Source organism: Fundulus heteroclitus, chromosome 24 (genome assembly GCF_011125445.2).
Source record: "Fundulus heteroclitus isolate FHET01 chromosome 24, MU-UCD_Fhet_4.1, whole genome shotgun sequence".
Taxonomy (NCBI): Eukaryota; Metazoa; Chordata; class Actinopteri; order Cyprinodontiformes; family Fundulidae; genus Fundulus; species Fundulus heteroclitus.
In genome coordinates, this window is record NC_046384.1 from 18,218,152 (window position 1) to 18,233,927 (window position 15,776).

General features: G+C 38.4%; 1 protein-coding gene across 2 annotated transcripts; it reads left to right on the forward strand.

Moving 5' to 3' along the window:
* Window positions 1-2,543: 2,543 nt before the first annotated feature.
* Window positions 2,544-15,546, forward strand: clic5a (chloride intracellular channel 5a). 2 transcript variants are annotated; one of them, XM_036128485.1, is made up of 6 exons: window positions 2,544-3,588; window positions 9,350-9,459; window positions 10,900-11,025; window positions 11,116-11,222; window positions 12,987-13,168; window positions 13,271-15,546. In XM_036128485.1, the coding sequence occupies exons 1-6, from the start codon at window positions 2,809-2,811 to the stop codon at window positions 13,433-13,435; spliced, it is 1,470 nt and encodes a 489-aa protein (XP_035984378.1). In that variant the 5' UTR covers window positions 2,544-2,808; the 3' UTR covers window positions 13,436-15,546. The 2 variants fall into 2 exon arrangements, with proteins under 2 accessions (XP_035984378.1, XP_035984379.1); XM_036128486.1 differs by lacking the exon at window positions 2,544-3,588 and adding an exon at window positions 6,808-7,049.
* Window positions 15,547-15,776: the final 230 nt, after the last annotated feature.

A 15,776-nucleotide genomic window follows, 5' to 3' on the forward strand; every position in this document is an offset into this window, starting at 1 on the left:
GTGAATGTTTGAGCTGCAGGTAAGGGCGGATTGCAGTGGGGTCCTCTGGACCAGGGGTCACCAACATGGGCCCCCATGCCCATAAGCCTGTTAAAAAAAATAGCACAACCCTCCAGTGAGCTGGAATGGAAAGTTATTCATTGGCAACAGAAACCATTTCATTCAGTTTCTCTTGCTTTTTAATCATACTTATATTTACATAGATTTAAAAATGACAAAAGCAATAAAAACATATATCTATATTACGTAAAGGTGAGCTTGGACTGTTGTCATTCAAAGGTCAGTACAGGTAGCCCTTCGTATGACACAGTACCGATTAAATAGCTCTCAGTTTCAAAAAGGTTGGTGACCCCTTCTCTGGACAGTGTGTAAAGGAGAAAAAGGGAATTTACAGTATTTTATGGAAGCGAAAATATATTTTTTAAACTATTTTATAAGATGATAATTATATTGTAGAAATATATATATATATATATATATATATATATATATATATATATATATATATATATATATATATATATATATATATATATAGTATAAACGTGAAAGTTATATTGCATAAATGCGATAATTATATTGTAAAAAACATGATGATTATATTGTACAAATGTGATAACTTTATCCTGATGGTGGCGGTAGTATGCTTGTAGTCTGTATTGACATTGACCACGATACAGAAGAAGTTGCCGTTCCAGGTCTCTCTCCAAGTCGAGAGGATCGCTAAAAAGATGGACAGCCCATTGCTCGGACCACACGACTTCAGTTTATCACAGGAGTCAACATGTCACATGAAATTAGGTCCAGGATTAATACACACGCGTCGTATCAACCTCCTAAATTTGATCTGAATCCAGTTTAATCAGTTGATTTCTCTGTTTTGATAGGAGCACATTTGCTAGGAGCACATTTGCTTTATTTTGTCTTTTTTTTTTCTTGTACTATCAACCAATCACGGCTCTTGAAAGAAAGCGTCACACCTAGCAACGGGGTCAGCCACACCTCCTCTCTAAGATAAAAATCTCTGTCATCTCCTTACCCAGAGTTGCTCTCAGCAGCCATCTGAATCACTCTTAATCTAGGACTTCTGGGTAGGAATTTTCAGGCTCTCTGGGAGAGACTCTGAGAATCTTTGTGAATACGGGCACTAATATTTCTTTACATCGTAATGGAAACACAGCTAGACAGGGTTCCTACTGCTTTCTATCATAGCCAGAGCTGTACAGCTCAGGTGAAAGTCCCTCTGCTCTCTGTTCCTTATGATGAACACGATGGCGAGGTTAGAGCAACCCTCCACCTCATGTCTTGCCGGGTGAATAAGTGATAAGCTGTAACTTCCAATCAGCCCATTCTGAGTCAGCATTCAAGTTTTACTACTAACCCCACTTCTAGCTGTTGCTGTGTGCACACGCGCCCCAGGCTCCCCCTCTCCAGATGCCGCCGCCGCTGCTCTGAAATGAACCGTCTTCCCTACTGTTTTCCTGTTCAAGTAATGAACGAGACAGAGGTCTAACGACACGCCTGGGTGTGAATATAGGCTATAAGTGATATATTTGTTTGCTAATTTGGGTTGTCGCCTATTCAAAACGTTAAACTAAATCAGCATTTTCATACTACTGTCAAGGTAACTACCTAACTTTTCATGTAAAAAACATAAAACATAATAACTAAGTCTATTGATCTATTCCAGAATATTTTTGGCTTCGTGTTTTGGATATCTTACCTGCTAGAAGGTGAACCTCGACACCAGTCTCAACTCAAGTCTTTAGCAGCTTCTAACAGGTTCTCATTCAGGATTGCCCTGTAGTTAGCTCCAGCAGTCTCCCCATCAAATATGACCATCTTCTTCCCTGTTTCTGCTGAGGAAAGCGTCACCAAGGCATGATGCAATCACCATGTATTACAGAGACGATGTGGAGTCATCTAACCGGAGATCCTTCTTCCAGGTCTGCTCAGTTAACATTTACTGTCCCCAAAGGTTTGCTGTACTGTCAGCAGTTAAACACAAAAAAATATACAACCTCATCAACAATGATCCCCACATTTTAGAATGCATCAGTCTGACTGCAGTAACAAGAAAGGATTTCTTCCTCAGGCTATTGGTTTTGCAGCATGGCTTTCTATATCTGCGTCCTGAAACCAAACGTAGATGGTCGGGATCGGATCAAATAATCTTAGCTTTCTTTAACAATCTATTACTATCCACTAGCAGTGGATAATAAGAGTACCTGTTTCTAGATTATCCCTCATGAGTTAAGGATCTTTGGCTGTTGGTTCATTCTCTGATTAATGCTTAGCCTATCGGTTTAGGTAGACGCCGATGTCTTGATAGGTATGCAGATGTGCCACATACTTTTTTGTGTTCAGATGTCCCCTGCCTCACCTGAATGCAGAAATGAAATGTTGACACAGAACCTGCACTCATTCTGGCCACTTTTGCACAAGTTTAAAACCGGGAAGTGAAACCGCAATGACACGTGAGACAAGTTTCAAAGAAATCCTTTTACTCACAAAATGTTGGTCCTTTTAGGTTGATTTACTGCTACATTAAACCAACTTCAAAGCTAATGGTAGTACTGACGAGACAGGTTAAAAGCTTTGTTGAAAAACTACTAAAGAGGTATAATGGTTTCTGTTGCCAATGAATAACTTTCCTTTTAAAGATAGTGGCCGTCTAGCACTAGGATTGCCTTTCAGCCATACTTGTCCAAAGTCCGGCGTTGCTATTTGATAAGATAGTCCTGCGTGGGATAACAGTCCATCTGCCGTTTACCCTGACACTCAGACTGTTAGAGTCCTTCAACCAGGATGGATCCTGTCAAAGAGACTGTCTATGAAAGACCAGAACATGGGGAGAATGAGTATGAACAACCAGAGCCCTTCTACCAGAATCAGCCATCAGGTCTAAATGACTTGACCGACCATGCAACATATGAAGAGCCTTCAGAACCTGGGCACTCCTATCAGAATCAATCGGACGGTACCTATGAGGTGACCGATGAGGCAACATATGAAGAGCCTTATGAACCGGAGCGCTCCCATCAGAATCAATCGGACGGTACCTATGAGGTGACCGATGAGGCAACATATGAAGAGCCTTATGAACCGGAGCACTCCCGTCAGAATCGGTCATCAGGTACCTATGAAATGCCTTATGAGTTACCCAACGAAGACCCCTCTGAACAGGCTCCTGGGTACGAGGACGCGAGAACCGCAAAAGATGAAATGCTGACACCCCCGTCCGTGTCCCCGGAGCAGCCTCCTGCAGAGGAGAGACGTGGCAGTTCGTCTTCGCTCTCGTCCTCCTCTTCCTCTTCAAACGCTGAGGCTGAAGAGAAAGAGGAGATGCAGGAGCACAGAATGCGTGAGATGGAAGAGGAGGAAGAAAAACAGGGCGAGGAAGAGGAAATGGAAGTAATGGAAGAGAAGGGGGTAGTGAGAGGGGAGAGCATCACAAAGATGAACTGGGACGTGGGGTCTCCAGAGATTGCAGTGGACAGGAAGAGGCCATTGGACAGATCATCATCCTTTGTGAAGAACAAGCCAGGCAGTGATGAAGATGAACCTAAAATCTGTCTTTTTGCAAGGGTAAGAAAGAAATTCATGCACTTTTGATGAATCTGAATCAAGTTTATGGTGGGAATGTCTGCACAGACACAAATGCACTCAGTAACAGAGTTTTTTTTATAGAAAGAAAGAAAAGCAAACCAGCTGTATGTTTACAAGGTCAGGGTTACCATCCTGGTGTCTCTGTATGCAGATTCTCATTGAAAGAAATAAGTCTAAAACTGCATGGATGCTGTCTACCATTGATTGGGCCCTTTCATCATTGTGCCATCATCATTGCTCTGTTTGTGTTGTGGAGGGGAGGGTGAGGAGGAGGGGGCATTACTCTGTTTCTAAATATAAGTTAAGTTGAACTGACGAGAATGTTCTGACTCAGAGGTCGGACGGTTCTAGGGCGGTTCCTGTCACTTGGCCTTTGGTATACGAGTTATCTGTCCATCCAGTAACAACCGCATAGTACATATAGAGTCAATTATTACATAATCTGCAAATTCCACTCTAAAGTCCAGCTACAGTGGAAAAGTATCATACTGTGACATGTGAATTATGCATAGATAACTGAGAGGCCATTATGGTGGATTTACAGAGACCAATGTTTGCTGCTGGTAGCACTAAAAGCGATTACTCAATTCTTTCTCGCACGTTTCATCTTGAACTGCCATGTTAATAAGCACTGCTAGATTAGATTAGTAGTGATATGTTATCTGGGTAGATAAGATACTGGCATTTACATTATTTAATAAGTGGTGATATCCTATTAATTTATGATCAAGTAATTGTGTGAGCAATTGATCGACCTTGCTGCATTACACTTTCAACGTATGGGTTATAGACAAACAGCATTAGCTAAACACTCAGCAACAGCATGAACAGGCCACTGTCCAGAATTTAGACTCATATTAAGCTACATATTGGTAATCCCTCTATTTTAAAGGTCTAATAAACCAAGTTTACCTAAGGGGTGTCCAAAGTGGGGCCTCCTGGTGACCTGGTATGATGTTCTCAAGCTTGCAATATTTCTTAATTACCTTCAAGCGTAACAATGGACATCTCACAGTGTGGATTTCTGGCACTGATTTGAGATATGGTGACATTCTGTGACTGCACGAGGATACTCTATGAAGGTATTCTAGCTTGAATGCACTCATATTTAAAAAGAGACATTACTGAGGGTTCTGGATCAGATTATTGAATCACCTCAACTGGTTCTTTTTAATATGGCTTGCAGCACCTCTACTATGAACTTCCCTTGGACAAGTTTAGCTAACCTATGGAGGAAGCTAAGTTCAGCTGCTTGTGTGGAGGATCTTGTTTTTTGGGTTCACTGTCAGAGCATTATCTCCTAGCCATGAAAAAATGGCAGGGATTGGTCAGAGTTTTTACAGGCTTTCAGAGAGATTTCATCTTTTGACCTCTGAATACATAATGTATTTACCACTGTCAGGATGGAAGGACCATTTCACCCAGTATAACAAAAAGTGTTTCTGAACAGGATTACCAACTATAGCACCCAGGCATTTTCAGCAGGAGGATTTTTTTGTGGGGTTGGGTCTCACACTGTGGAGAGCACTTTATGTCTTTTAATGTACAAAAAGATAGGTACGTCTCACTCAAGGATAATGGATACCATATACTTTATACTACTTATTAACGTTTACGACTGCCATCTTGACAGAATGCTATCACAAGCTTGATTAATCATTAGAGTGATTTTCAGTAAATTCGTTTTGCTAACAAATCCATCAAAACACAAGCCTATCTAATGATAAACTAAGCAGTGTGCTAAAAAGATAACGTTATTTTAAACCTGTGCTAAATGTCATGCTTAAAGGCAACACCCTAAGACTGAGCTTGCTAAAAGTTGACTAATTAAAATGTTTGCAGTTTAAACAGTGGTGAGACTTCTAGGGTCTGCAACACATGCCCATTTTACTGAATGGCTAAACTAGATGGCAGAGAAATTATCTATTTTATTTTCAAAGATATCTTTGTCAATGTGCCTGGTCAGGCTATACTCTCCTTCTTCAAAGACCTCGGGATTTGGGTGTAAGCTTTGTCGTGCTGAAATGCTTTTCTCTTTGTCAAGTGAAAGAGTCTTGGCCTTGGGTGGCAAATAAATCACACAAAGACTCAAGACTTGAATTGGACTTGAGATCTTGTACCTGAGACACAAGAAAAATCTTTATTGCATTTAGTCAGGGTTCATAGTAAGATGGTAAATAATCCAAATCTTATTATTATTTTTTTGGATGATTTGTAGAAATTGGGCTGTTAATGGTTTATAACAACGTGTTCAAGCTGTTGCTTTGAATCTGAATTCTGAATTCATTGATTATTGGCTATTTCAGAATAAAGCAAACTTTACTTGCTTCTAACATTTTCTTCTCTTGCTGAAAAAAAATACACACGGTTCTTCAATATAAAAGCATTTTCTAATCGCATCTTTTAAAATGTTGACCATACCAGCTTTTTACCTGTTTAGGCAGTGTTTATTTGAACTGAAGCCGATATCTTGATTTTCCACTTTGCTAACGTTAAAAATAATTCATCGCGATCTCGTTACGTGTCGCGTGCGAATTCTGAAAATAATTGGCGGCACTAGATTTTATTCAGAGGTATCAGAGTAAATGGGAATGAATGCAAATACGTGTTTTTATGTGTAAATAAACATTATAATCATTTATTTCACTTTGTTATTTGGTCCGTAACGTAACAGCCCAATGAAATGCACAACATATGTGTGGTTCTAACATTTAAAAGTGTGGGAAAAGTTCAAGAGGTGTGAACGCTTTTGCAAATTGCTGTACATGGAACTGGACTTGCAGGTTAAGACACACACACCATGGGATCCAGAGGGTGACTCTCACGGGCCTGGGCTCTCTGGAAAAGACCTATCAATGATTCAGTCACCCAAATTTGAGACAAAGCTGTAGAAGCAGGATATGTTGAGCATTTCTTACCTCCAAAAGACAAATAGACAAATCTGAAATGTCCTCATGCCCACAGGCTTCTACGTCTAAGTTTTTCATTGACAGAAACCTTACCCCATACGCTGGGCTCACGCTGAACCCGTTCCTTCCTCTCCGCATCATACCCCCCAAGCTCGTTTGCCAAAGCGGGGCTATTATTGCCTATCGCGGTCACGCCTTGCAGCTGAATCTCAGGGTACAAACTGAACCCCTTGCACACCGGCCCACCCCAACGCTCTCTCTGTCCTTGTCACGCTCCCTGGCATTCGTCCCCGGCTGATCCTCTGACAGAGCTGCCGTGGTGGGACAGAGCGGACTGCGCTGAATGGACCTGGATAAGAATCTGCTGAAAACTGACACGGCAAACCGTTGCAGAGAACGAAGAAGTCCCCTTCTAAACTGTGATATCTAAACAAGCAAAGAGTTTTTTTTTTTTGTTTTTTTGTTTTTTTTACCATGACGGATACTGTAGTCGGGGAGGACAAGGACCCTGATATTGAGTTATTTGTTAAGGTGGGCATGTTTTGTGTGTGTAACCAACTAAGCTCTCTCTGTATCAGCTTCCGTATGATTTCTAAATCATCTGCACAGCTTAAAACATATTTACACTCCATGAAATAGCTACATTTCCTGCATTAAAAGTAAAATGCATGCTATACTTTGTAACTACCAAAATAAGCTATCAACTTTGTGTGCAGCTCCTTTAAGAGTGTGCATGTCATGTTGTTGTTGTTGGGTGCTGATTTTCCATGTGCTAACCTGACACCGACCGACATTCATGCATTGACTCTCTCTCTCTCTTTCTCTCTCTCTCCGTCCTACTGAATTATAACTGGACTCTATTCACCAGTGGGCGTAAAAGCTTCAAAGTACGATCCGGTTAATGTTAGATTGATTTAACATTTAGGGCTTGTGTTTGTCTCTTACACAGAAAGCCTGCTTGTTTTCAATGTAACACGATAAATATAGAGGCAATTTTAACCAGTAGAGCAGCTGCAGACATCATACTGAAGGAAAGGCCTTTAAATCTTTAAACATTGAAGAGCTAAACATTTGCTCAAATATGTATCTCATAATATTGATAGATATGTTGTATATATTGATATTAAAGATATATTTTCTATATAGCCTAAAATATTGGGATTCTTTTTAATCTAAAACTCTATGAAGTTGATGTCAGGAAAAACTGGTTTGTACTAAAGCTTGAAAATATGCAAAACTAATAGGTTTAAGAAGATTTTGGGTCAGTCCTTTCCTAAATATAGACTTTCTAAAGAGTGCTTCAACTTAACTACAAAACGGTTAACTGTACATATTTTTTATTTGAGTATTTCCGAGACCTATACATCATTAACAACGTTGGTAGTCTAGTTACCCTCAAAGGGATTAAATATATTCCTCAATAAGAATGCTGCTTACGTGTGTTTTTACGATGCATGCCAACACATTGGCATAACATACATTTAATTAGGATTGTTAGAGGACCGCTGAAGCCAATATATCTATCATGACACAAAATAAAATGTGAAAACCAGGTTGTATTAGCATCCATCCATGCCTTCCTGCCAAGCAACACTAATTTGCCTTGTTCTGTATTTTGTAGCATTTTTCCAGCATTTAGCGCCACATTGTTGATCATTTCAAAGGTTTTTTGTCCAATACAGCTGATTTTATTCAGCTAATGTGTAGCTAATTGAAATGGTCTAGTACTGCAGGAAACCTCTGCTTTCCATTTGAAAGCGAATCGATCCACTTCTACTGGAAGTTCCGTAAGCTCGGTTTCTTCCTCCACAGAGTCAACAATATTCAGGACTTCAGGTAACCTTAGAGACTTTTCTTGGGCTTACACGTGTATCACAATTGAATAGAAACTGATTTAAGAAGCTAAAAAAACGCTGTTAAAGTGTTAGAACCAGAGGTTCAAATGGGCAGTCAGGCGGTTAATGGAAGCTGTGTGGATTATTCATGTTGGACCTTGTATCTCATTACATCACAGTGTCCGGTTACAGCTTTGCCCATGCAGACTCACAAACAATCCCGGCACATGTGAACCGAACACCCACAAAATGCTGCCAAAAGTATTAAGATGCTTGCCTTTACACATGCAAGAACTTTAATGACATCGTATTCATATTATGTAGGTTTGTAATGGATTTGGCCCGTCTTTTGCAGCTATACAGTCACTTGCAAAAGCAGTAACGCCCCTTTTTCACTTTTTTGTCACAAACTACAATGTGCTTTCTCCACATAGGCAGGATGATTGTAAATTGGAATAAAAATGAAAATCAAATTATTTGTGGTAAAAAGTCTGAAAAATGTGCAATGCATAAGTGTAACCAATAGCCTTCAAAAGTCATCACTCTTAAAAATAGAGTCCAGTTGTGTTTGGTTTAGTCTTAGTATAAATCAGCATAAGGGAAAAATTGTCGAGAAGTTTTTTTGGGTTTTGGTTCTAAGCTCCGCAGCATATACTGACAGCCTGCTTCAGGAGACCTGCTTTAAATCGTCTTGTTACTGAAAAGTTTGTAATAAAAAAAGTTGTCTTGCTGCCCTACAACCAGCTACTCTACTATATATATATATATATATATATATATATATATATATATATATATATATATATATATATATATATATATATATAGATCATTTCACCAAAATTTTAAAACATTTAAATTACAGTTTGGACTATAACAAAATAGCTAAAAAGCCAAAGAGATGAATACTTTTGCAATGCACTGTAAATCTAAAGTATTTTTCCTCCTTTTCTTGTGTGTTACCATGTGTTTGTTTGTGTATGTGTGTGTTCACAGGCTGGGAGTGATGGGGAGAGCATTGGAAACTGTCCTTTCTCCCAACGTCTCTTCATGATCCTTTGGTTGAAAGGAGTAGTCTTTAACGTCACTACAGTCGACTTGAAAAGGTAAAAGCATCAGCATGTAGAGTTGATTTTGGAGTTAAGAATCAGAAAACAATCTGCTTACATCTGGAGTTGCTATGTAAAGCACACATCTGGAGATCCAAGGTGGGAATCAGTGTTTTGATCACAGCAATGAATTGCCAGTAACATCAGGGACTTTTTCCAGGGACTTTGTTTCGATATTTTAAATTATTTATTAAGTGTTAGAGAGAATAGTCAACATAAATGTTTCATGTTGGTTCCTCTCATACACACAAAACATCACAGTTTAATACCTGCTAGATAAATTTTGCTGTAAAACCCATCATTTAAGCCCCCTTCACGTATGCTTTATGATGTATGAAAATAATTGCAGCACCAAAGTGGGGTTTAAAGCTTGTCACATTACAATCACAAACTTCTGAATTTTATGCTTGTATATTATTGGAATTATACAATTTAGACCGCCACGAAGAAACACATTTTGGGGAAGTGGGTGTAAAATCACACATCTTCTTTCTTTTACGGATAAAAACATGAAAAGTCTGGTGTGCATTCATATCTGGCCACCTTTACTCCAATACCTGTAAATTACATCTAGATCAAAGCAAACTGTGAGCAAAAGGTCATTTAAGCTCAGTGTAAATGCAACTATTCTCAGTAGATCTTGAATGTTTGTGAGAGAACATCAGTGAACAAACAGCATCGTGAAGACCAGTGAGCACAGCAGACAGGTCAGGGATAAAGTTGAGAGGAAGTTTAAAGAAGGCTTAGGTTAACCGGACAATGCCCCAAGTTATGAAAATCTCAAAGAGAAGTATTTATTTGTCATTTGAATGTGGTCTGGAAACCTACAGAGAGATGGCTGTTCGCCTAAGCCCCTAAAAAGCCTTTCATCTTGCTGTGGTGATGCTTTACTTCATTAGGGACCAGGAAGCTGGTCAGAGATGATGGAACTATGGATGGAGCAACATACTAGAGTAAACCCTTTTAAAGGCTGCAAAACACTTTAGACAGGGGCAGAGGTTTGCTTTCCAGCAAGACAATGACGTCTTGGATGCAAGAACTGACTTATCTGTGTATAATAATCAGATAACAGCGATGGTTTTAATAATAAAATAGAAAAGCTTACAGAAGTTATACAGGAGAATAGGACATGGAGCATGGGCAGAAAATCAGGCAGTGTAGTGGGAGGATCCAGCAAAGAACAACGACAATCTTTGAGCTTAAACACTCAAGGAAGATCAGTAACTGACACAGAATGCAGCTGAGGCAGAAAGAAAGCAGGGAGGCTGAGGGAGGGAGACTAATTAAACATTGTGTTTAGCAATTTTAGAATATGTTTTTGAAATGTCATCAAGGTGGGTGAACTAGGTAAAAGGTATTATATGATGTGCTCATTGAAAATTATTAACCGATATGCAGTCATTGAATTTCTTGACAAAATTGTTTATTTTTGATCAGGAAACCAGCTGACCTTCACAAGCTTGCACCAGGAACGCATCCACCGTTTCTTACCTTCGAGGGGAATGTTCTCACAGATGTCAACAAGATAGAAGAATACCTGGAGGAGATGCTAGCTCCACCAAAGTAAGTGCCGCAAACGTACGCATCAATCCATAATGGAGATCAGGATGAGGGGACGGAGAGCATTCTGAATGTAAACCGTCTGTCACGTAGGTATCCCAAGCTTGCACCAAAGAATCGTGAATCCAGTGTTGCAGGAAACGACATATTTGCCCGGTTCTCAGCTTACGTCAAAAACACAAGACCAGAGAAAAATCGCTGTGAGTACAACCGTTTTTTAAACTATTTTCATAAAGACGATTTAAAATCTTAACAGACGCTTCACATAGGCCCTGTTAAATTTCTGGGTTTCTGAGTATTAAAAAGATGAAATCCTGATGAATCATTTCCAAACTTCTTTCGCTGTAATTATCTGGTTGTGTGTGCATGCTCTTAAACGAAACCTTTGTTGGAAACCTTCTGAAATTCAGCTTCCAGTCTTCTTTGCGAAGAATCTGTCACCATCTTCACTTGGACAGACTAGGACAATGAAACGTTTGACATTTCTTCTCACTTTCTTGTGTGTGTTTTTTTGTTTGTATGCCTCCCACCACCCAAGATCTTGCAATCAATCATGAAAAAAGTAAAACAAAAAAATCATCCTGACACACCGGAGTTATCAAAAGGCTCTATTTTGTTTTAGTCTTTTATTTGTGTTCACGGCTCACTCCCCTTACCCATTCCCATTTTGGCCATTTCAAACCCAATACTGCACCGAAAGGTTTGGGGACAAACATGGCTAGTTGAAACTGTTCATAATTTTGTCCACAATGGGAAAAACTCAGTTCCACCTAAGTAAAAGTGTGTCAGGAAAAAAATCTGTTGGTCTGTCTCAGCCTTTGGAATCCTTCAGTGTTTTTGCATTGGATTTCTTTTGTATGTGTTTTCATCAATTTCTTGTTTGTCCTGTTCTTAAAGGACTTGCCCTTTCCTGTTCATTTCTCAGTGTTCATTATTGTCTCTAAGGTGTTACAGGTTCCTTTACATGTTCCCTTGTGTTTGGTTTCTTAATTTATTCAGGTGTTCTGCTCTTTCTACATTGGGATGTATTTCTTTTAGATCTCTGTTAGTCTTTTCCCATTGATTAAATAGTTTCTTATATCTTAGTTCAGTTCTCTTTTGGTTAATTACCCCTCATTCATGCAGACGCCTTCATCCAGGTGTCCCAAATAGAAGTCATTTCAGTCAATGTGGTAATTCCCATCAGCTCTGTGGTGCTGCGGCATGACGGAGAGCCCTCATCCATCGTCCATCAGAAAAACGGATTGAGTCTTTTTAGACCGCTGACGAAGCAAAACACAGCAATTTAAAAAAAAAAACAGCTGAGCCAGACAGGAATTTAAACGCAGGAAGTGTAATGGGGATCTGTAACATTTCACAATAGAATGCATGAATGGATCCTACGTATATCCATTGTGGATTGCCACATGGCACATTTTGCAATGGATGACGAAGCATACATGGAGCATAGTCAGTCTGAAGCCAGCTTTCAGTCTCCATGTTTCAGCTTCCCTGCTTTCCCTCTGCTTCATTGCTCCACATAATCCCCTGGTTAACTCACCTGAATTCTATGGCATTCTCCACTCTTCCCTCAGTAAATAAGCTTACTGGTTCTAATTGCTATATTGTTTAATTTAATATTATTCAAATCTTCTTAATGCTCATCCCACAATCCTGTCTGCACTTTGGTCCACCTCCAAATCTACACAGCACAAAACCCAGAGCATATTGGTGCCACTAAAATGTTTCACAGTGTGCATGGCATTCAATTTTGGTGAGCAGGGCTGTGTCTATGTGAAGCATACCTACCTCTTGGAATTTGTATATACTATCTTTTATTTATTTATTTATTTATTTAATGAAAAGGTTTGGAAATGGTCTCATGTTTTAAGTCTCAAAAATCTGCCATTTTAAAGGGATGTGAATACTTTTGCCATTAATCTGTAATAGCATTGGGACCTGTGGATATGCTTTATGTGTTTAAGCATTAGAGAAGAGTCTGAACAAAGCCCTGGCTAAACTGGACGAGTATTTGATGCGACCAGTTCCTGATGAGGTTCAATCTGGACGGCATAGTGGCGAGGGGCCATCAACCCGCAAATACCTTGATGGTGATGAACTGACCCTTGCTGACTGCAACCTTCTTCCTAAGCTTCATGTTTTCAAGGTAAACTTGCTTCCCTGTTTCTTTCCATTAGGCTAAAATCATCTCCAAACTTTGGGCATCAACTGTGGTGCTCTAATATATATATATATTTTTTATTCACAGGTTGTTTCTAAGAAATACAGGAACTATGACATCCCCTCCGAATTCAAAGGGGTGTGGCGTTACCTTGACAACGCCTACAAGCGAGATGAGTTCACCAACACCTGTGCAGCAGATGTGGAGATCGAGCTAGCCTACCAGGCTGTGGCTAAGAGGCTGGAAAAATGAATGCACCATAGTAATAGCTGATAACACAATTTTAAAGAAGATTGTATGTGTTCCTTAAGCATAATTTAACATTTTTAAGACTGATTTGTAAATATGTCTAAATCTAGTGGTGTCTCAGAGTCAAAATATATCTTAAAACTACAATGGAGACATGTGGGGCCTGAACCACTCTACATGTCAAGTGTTTGACAGTTTGTCTTATTGTTTTATTTCTGACTTTTATAAATAACAGCTAATATAAAGAAATTAATAATATAATAAATAAAAATAAAAATAACTACAGATGACGCCAAGTTAGCTAGCATGGTTAGGTAACATCTGATTATTATTGAAAAAGATAACATAACTTTTGACAGGCGGTATCTGAAAAACTACTAAATATTTATTAACTATGCATAGAATGGTTGTGATTTTTGTATTAAAGTAAGCAGAATGTGGACACTTGAAATCAGTATTTTCCCAACAGCCTACACAAAAGAAGTTAGCCTAATTCGCTAGCTTTGTAAAGCTAACAAGATATTGCCATGTTAGCTGTGCGTGCTGATTGACAAAAATAAGTGTATTGTTAGGCAATTTTCAAAAATCCTTTTTGACATTTCAATACAATGTATAAAAAGACACACATTAACTTGTAAAATTTTACATTTGCTAAATGCCATGATAATGATATAAGAAAACTGTGCATTCATTTCTTCAAAGTCAAAAGTTCAAGTAAACTAAGCTAACAATTTGGGACAGACCAGGTAATGGTGTTATGGCTTTTCAAGTTTCCAATTGGTTAATTTACAGCATGTTAATTAAGTGGAGGTACACCTGTGAAAGGATTAGTCGATAAATCTCTACCCCTTAACCAAAGCATCTTGTCAAGCTGTTTAATTAGCTGGTAAGAAAGTAAAACAAAGTTTAAAAGACAATCTGATTTAAGGAACTGTAGGCATATGTGAACTGAATTTGAAATCTTAAACAAAAGATTTTATTTCTAGAATTTAGCAAATGTAAAAACTTTTAGTAAGTCTAACTGAACTAAAACAAGTCTTATTTAATGTGATACAGTGAGAGAGGAAAAAAACTGTGCCTTTTCAATGGTGTTCATTGTGAAATTTATACCAACAGGGTTTTTTTTAAGAATTTTGGAAGAGAAATTGTAAAAACTAACCAATTTGTGATTTATCTCCAAACTAATGTTCATCCGCATAAGGCCAATAACCTGTCTGGGGTGGAAAAGGAGTATACTGGAGTGGCAAAGTTCTTTAAAAATATACTTATTATTAGCTGAAATATAACTGGACTGTTTACTTCTTTGGTGAGCCCACCATCAAGCCTAAATGTCTACCAAATCACTTATTGGTGTCAAAATTAAAATGATTGTAAGTATTTTCCCAAAACATTTGATCAGTAGTTTAGCCAGTTTTGGGTACAAGATTGAGTATCTCCATCAATTAAAAGGGCATAATTTCCTTGCAGAACACTGAACCTGGATTGTTGTACTATATATATATATATATATATATATATATATATATATATATATATATATATATATATATATATATATATATAAAATGTGTTTAAGCCAAAGTAATTCAAAAGCGGTGGTAGCTATACTCCATTTTCTATTCACTACAGTTTGCAGCCCATACTGATACACTTATCTCAAAATGTCAGGCAGACATTTTTTTCGTTATTCTATCAGTACTAGGAGACTGAAACCACACAGTCAATCTATGAAGTCAACTCTTAGAAAAAGAAGAAGCATGGTTATAAAGTGAATGATGCACTGTCACTTAATGTGGTTTCATGGGATTTAGCACACAGTGTTGGTAGTGAAGTCTTCTGCTCATATGTGCCTTAGTGGGACTCAAGCTCACTTCCACTGTACCTTCAGCTTTTTACGTGTGTACTGTACATTTTGTGTGTTAATTTATTCAGAATGATCTTCCGCATTGGATTCATCATGCTCAATAAAGTTGTGGCTTAAGATTTTGAAGAAGAGATTATATATGTAAATTATCATCTTATTTATCCGTGTTCTTTCTTATGATTAGAATTGTGAGTCCACTGTGTATACTATTTTCCTTATTTGGATAATAAAACTGTTTTCTCAGACTGGGCATGAGACGTGTTTTCTTTGTTTTTACTGAAAATTGTTGTGTTGTATAGAAATTAAGTATTAATTTCACACAGAGAGACAGACAGACAGACAGACAGACAGACAGAGAGGATATAAACAATAGTCCATGTACCCTGGTTGTTGTTTTACACAGTATCTATACAACGGTTAAGAACTAGACTTATTTCCAATTTATAGTTTTTTCTCAGGGCAATTGCTGAATCACAAAGC

Excerpts from the sequence above, each read along its gene's own strand:
- clic5a (XM_036128485.1), top strand. The coding sequence starts at position 2,809 with ATGGATCCTGTCAAAGAGACTGTCTATGAAAGACCAGAACATGGGGAG. Across the intron at positions 3,589-9,349 it reads AAATCTGTCTTTTTGCAAGG|GCTGGGAGTGATGGGGAGAG; the intron begins GTAAGAAAGAAA and ends GTGTGTTCACAG. Across the intron at positions 11,223-12,986 it reads AAGACCAGAGAAAAATCGCT|CATTAGAGAAGAGTCTGAAC; the intron begins GTGAGTACAACC and ends TATGTGTTTAAG.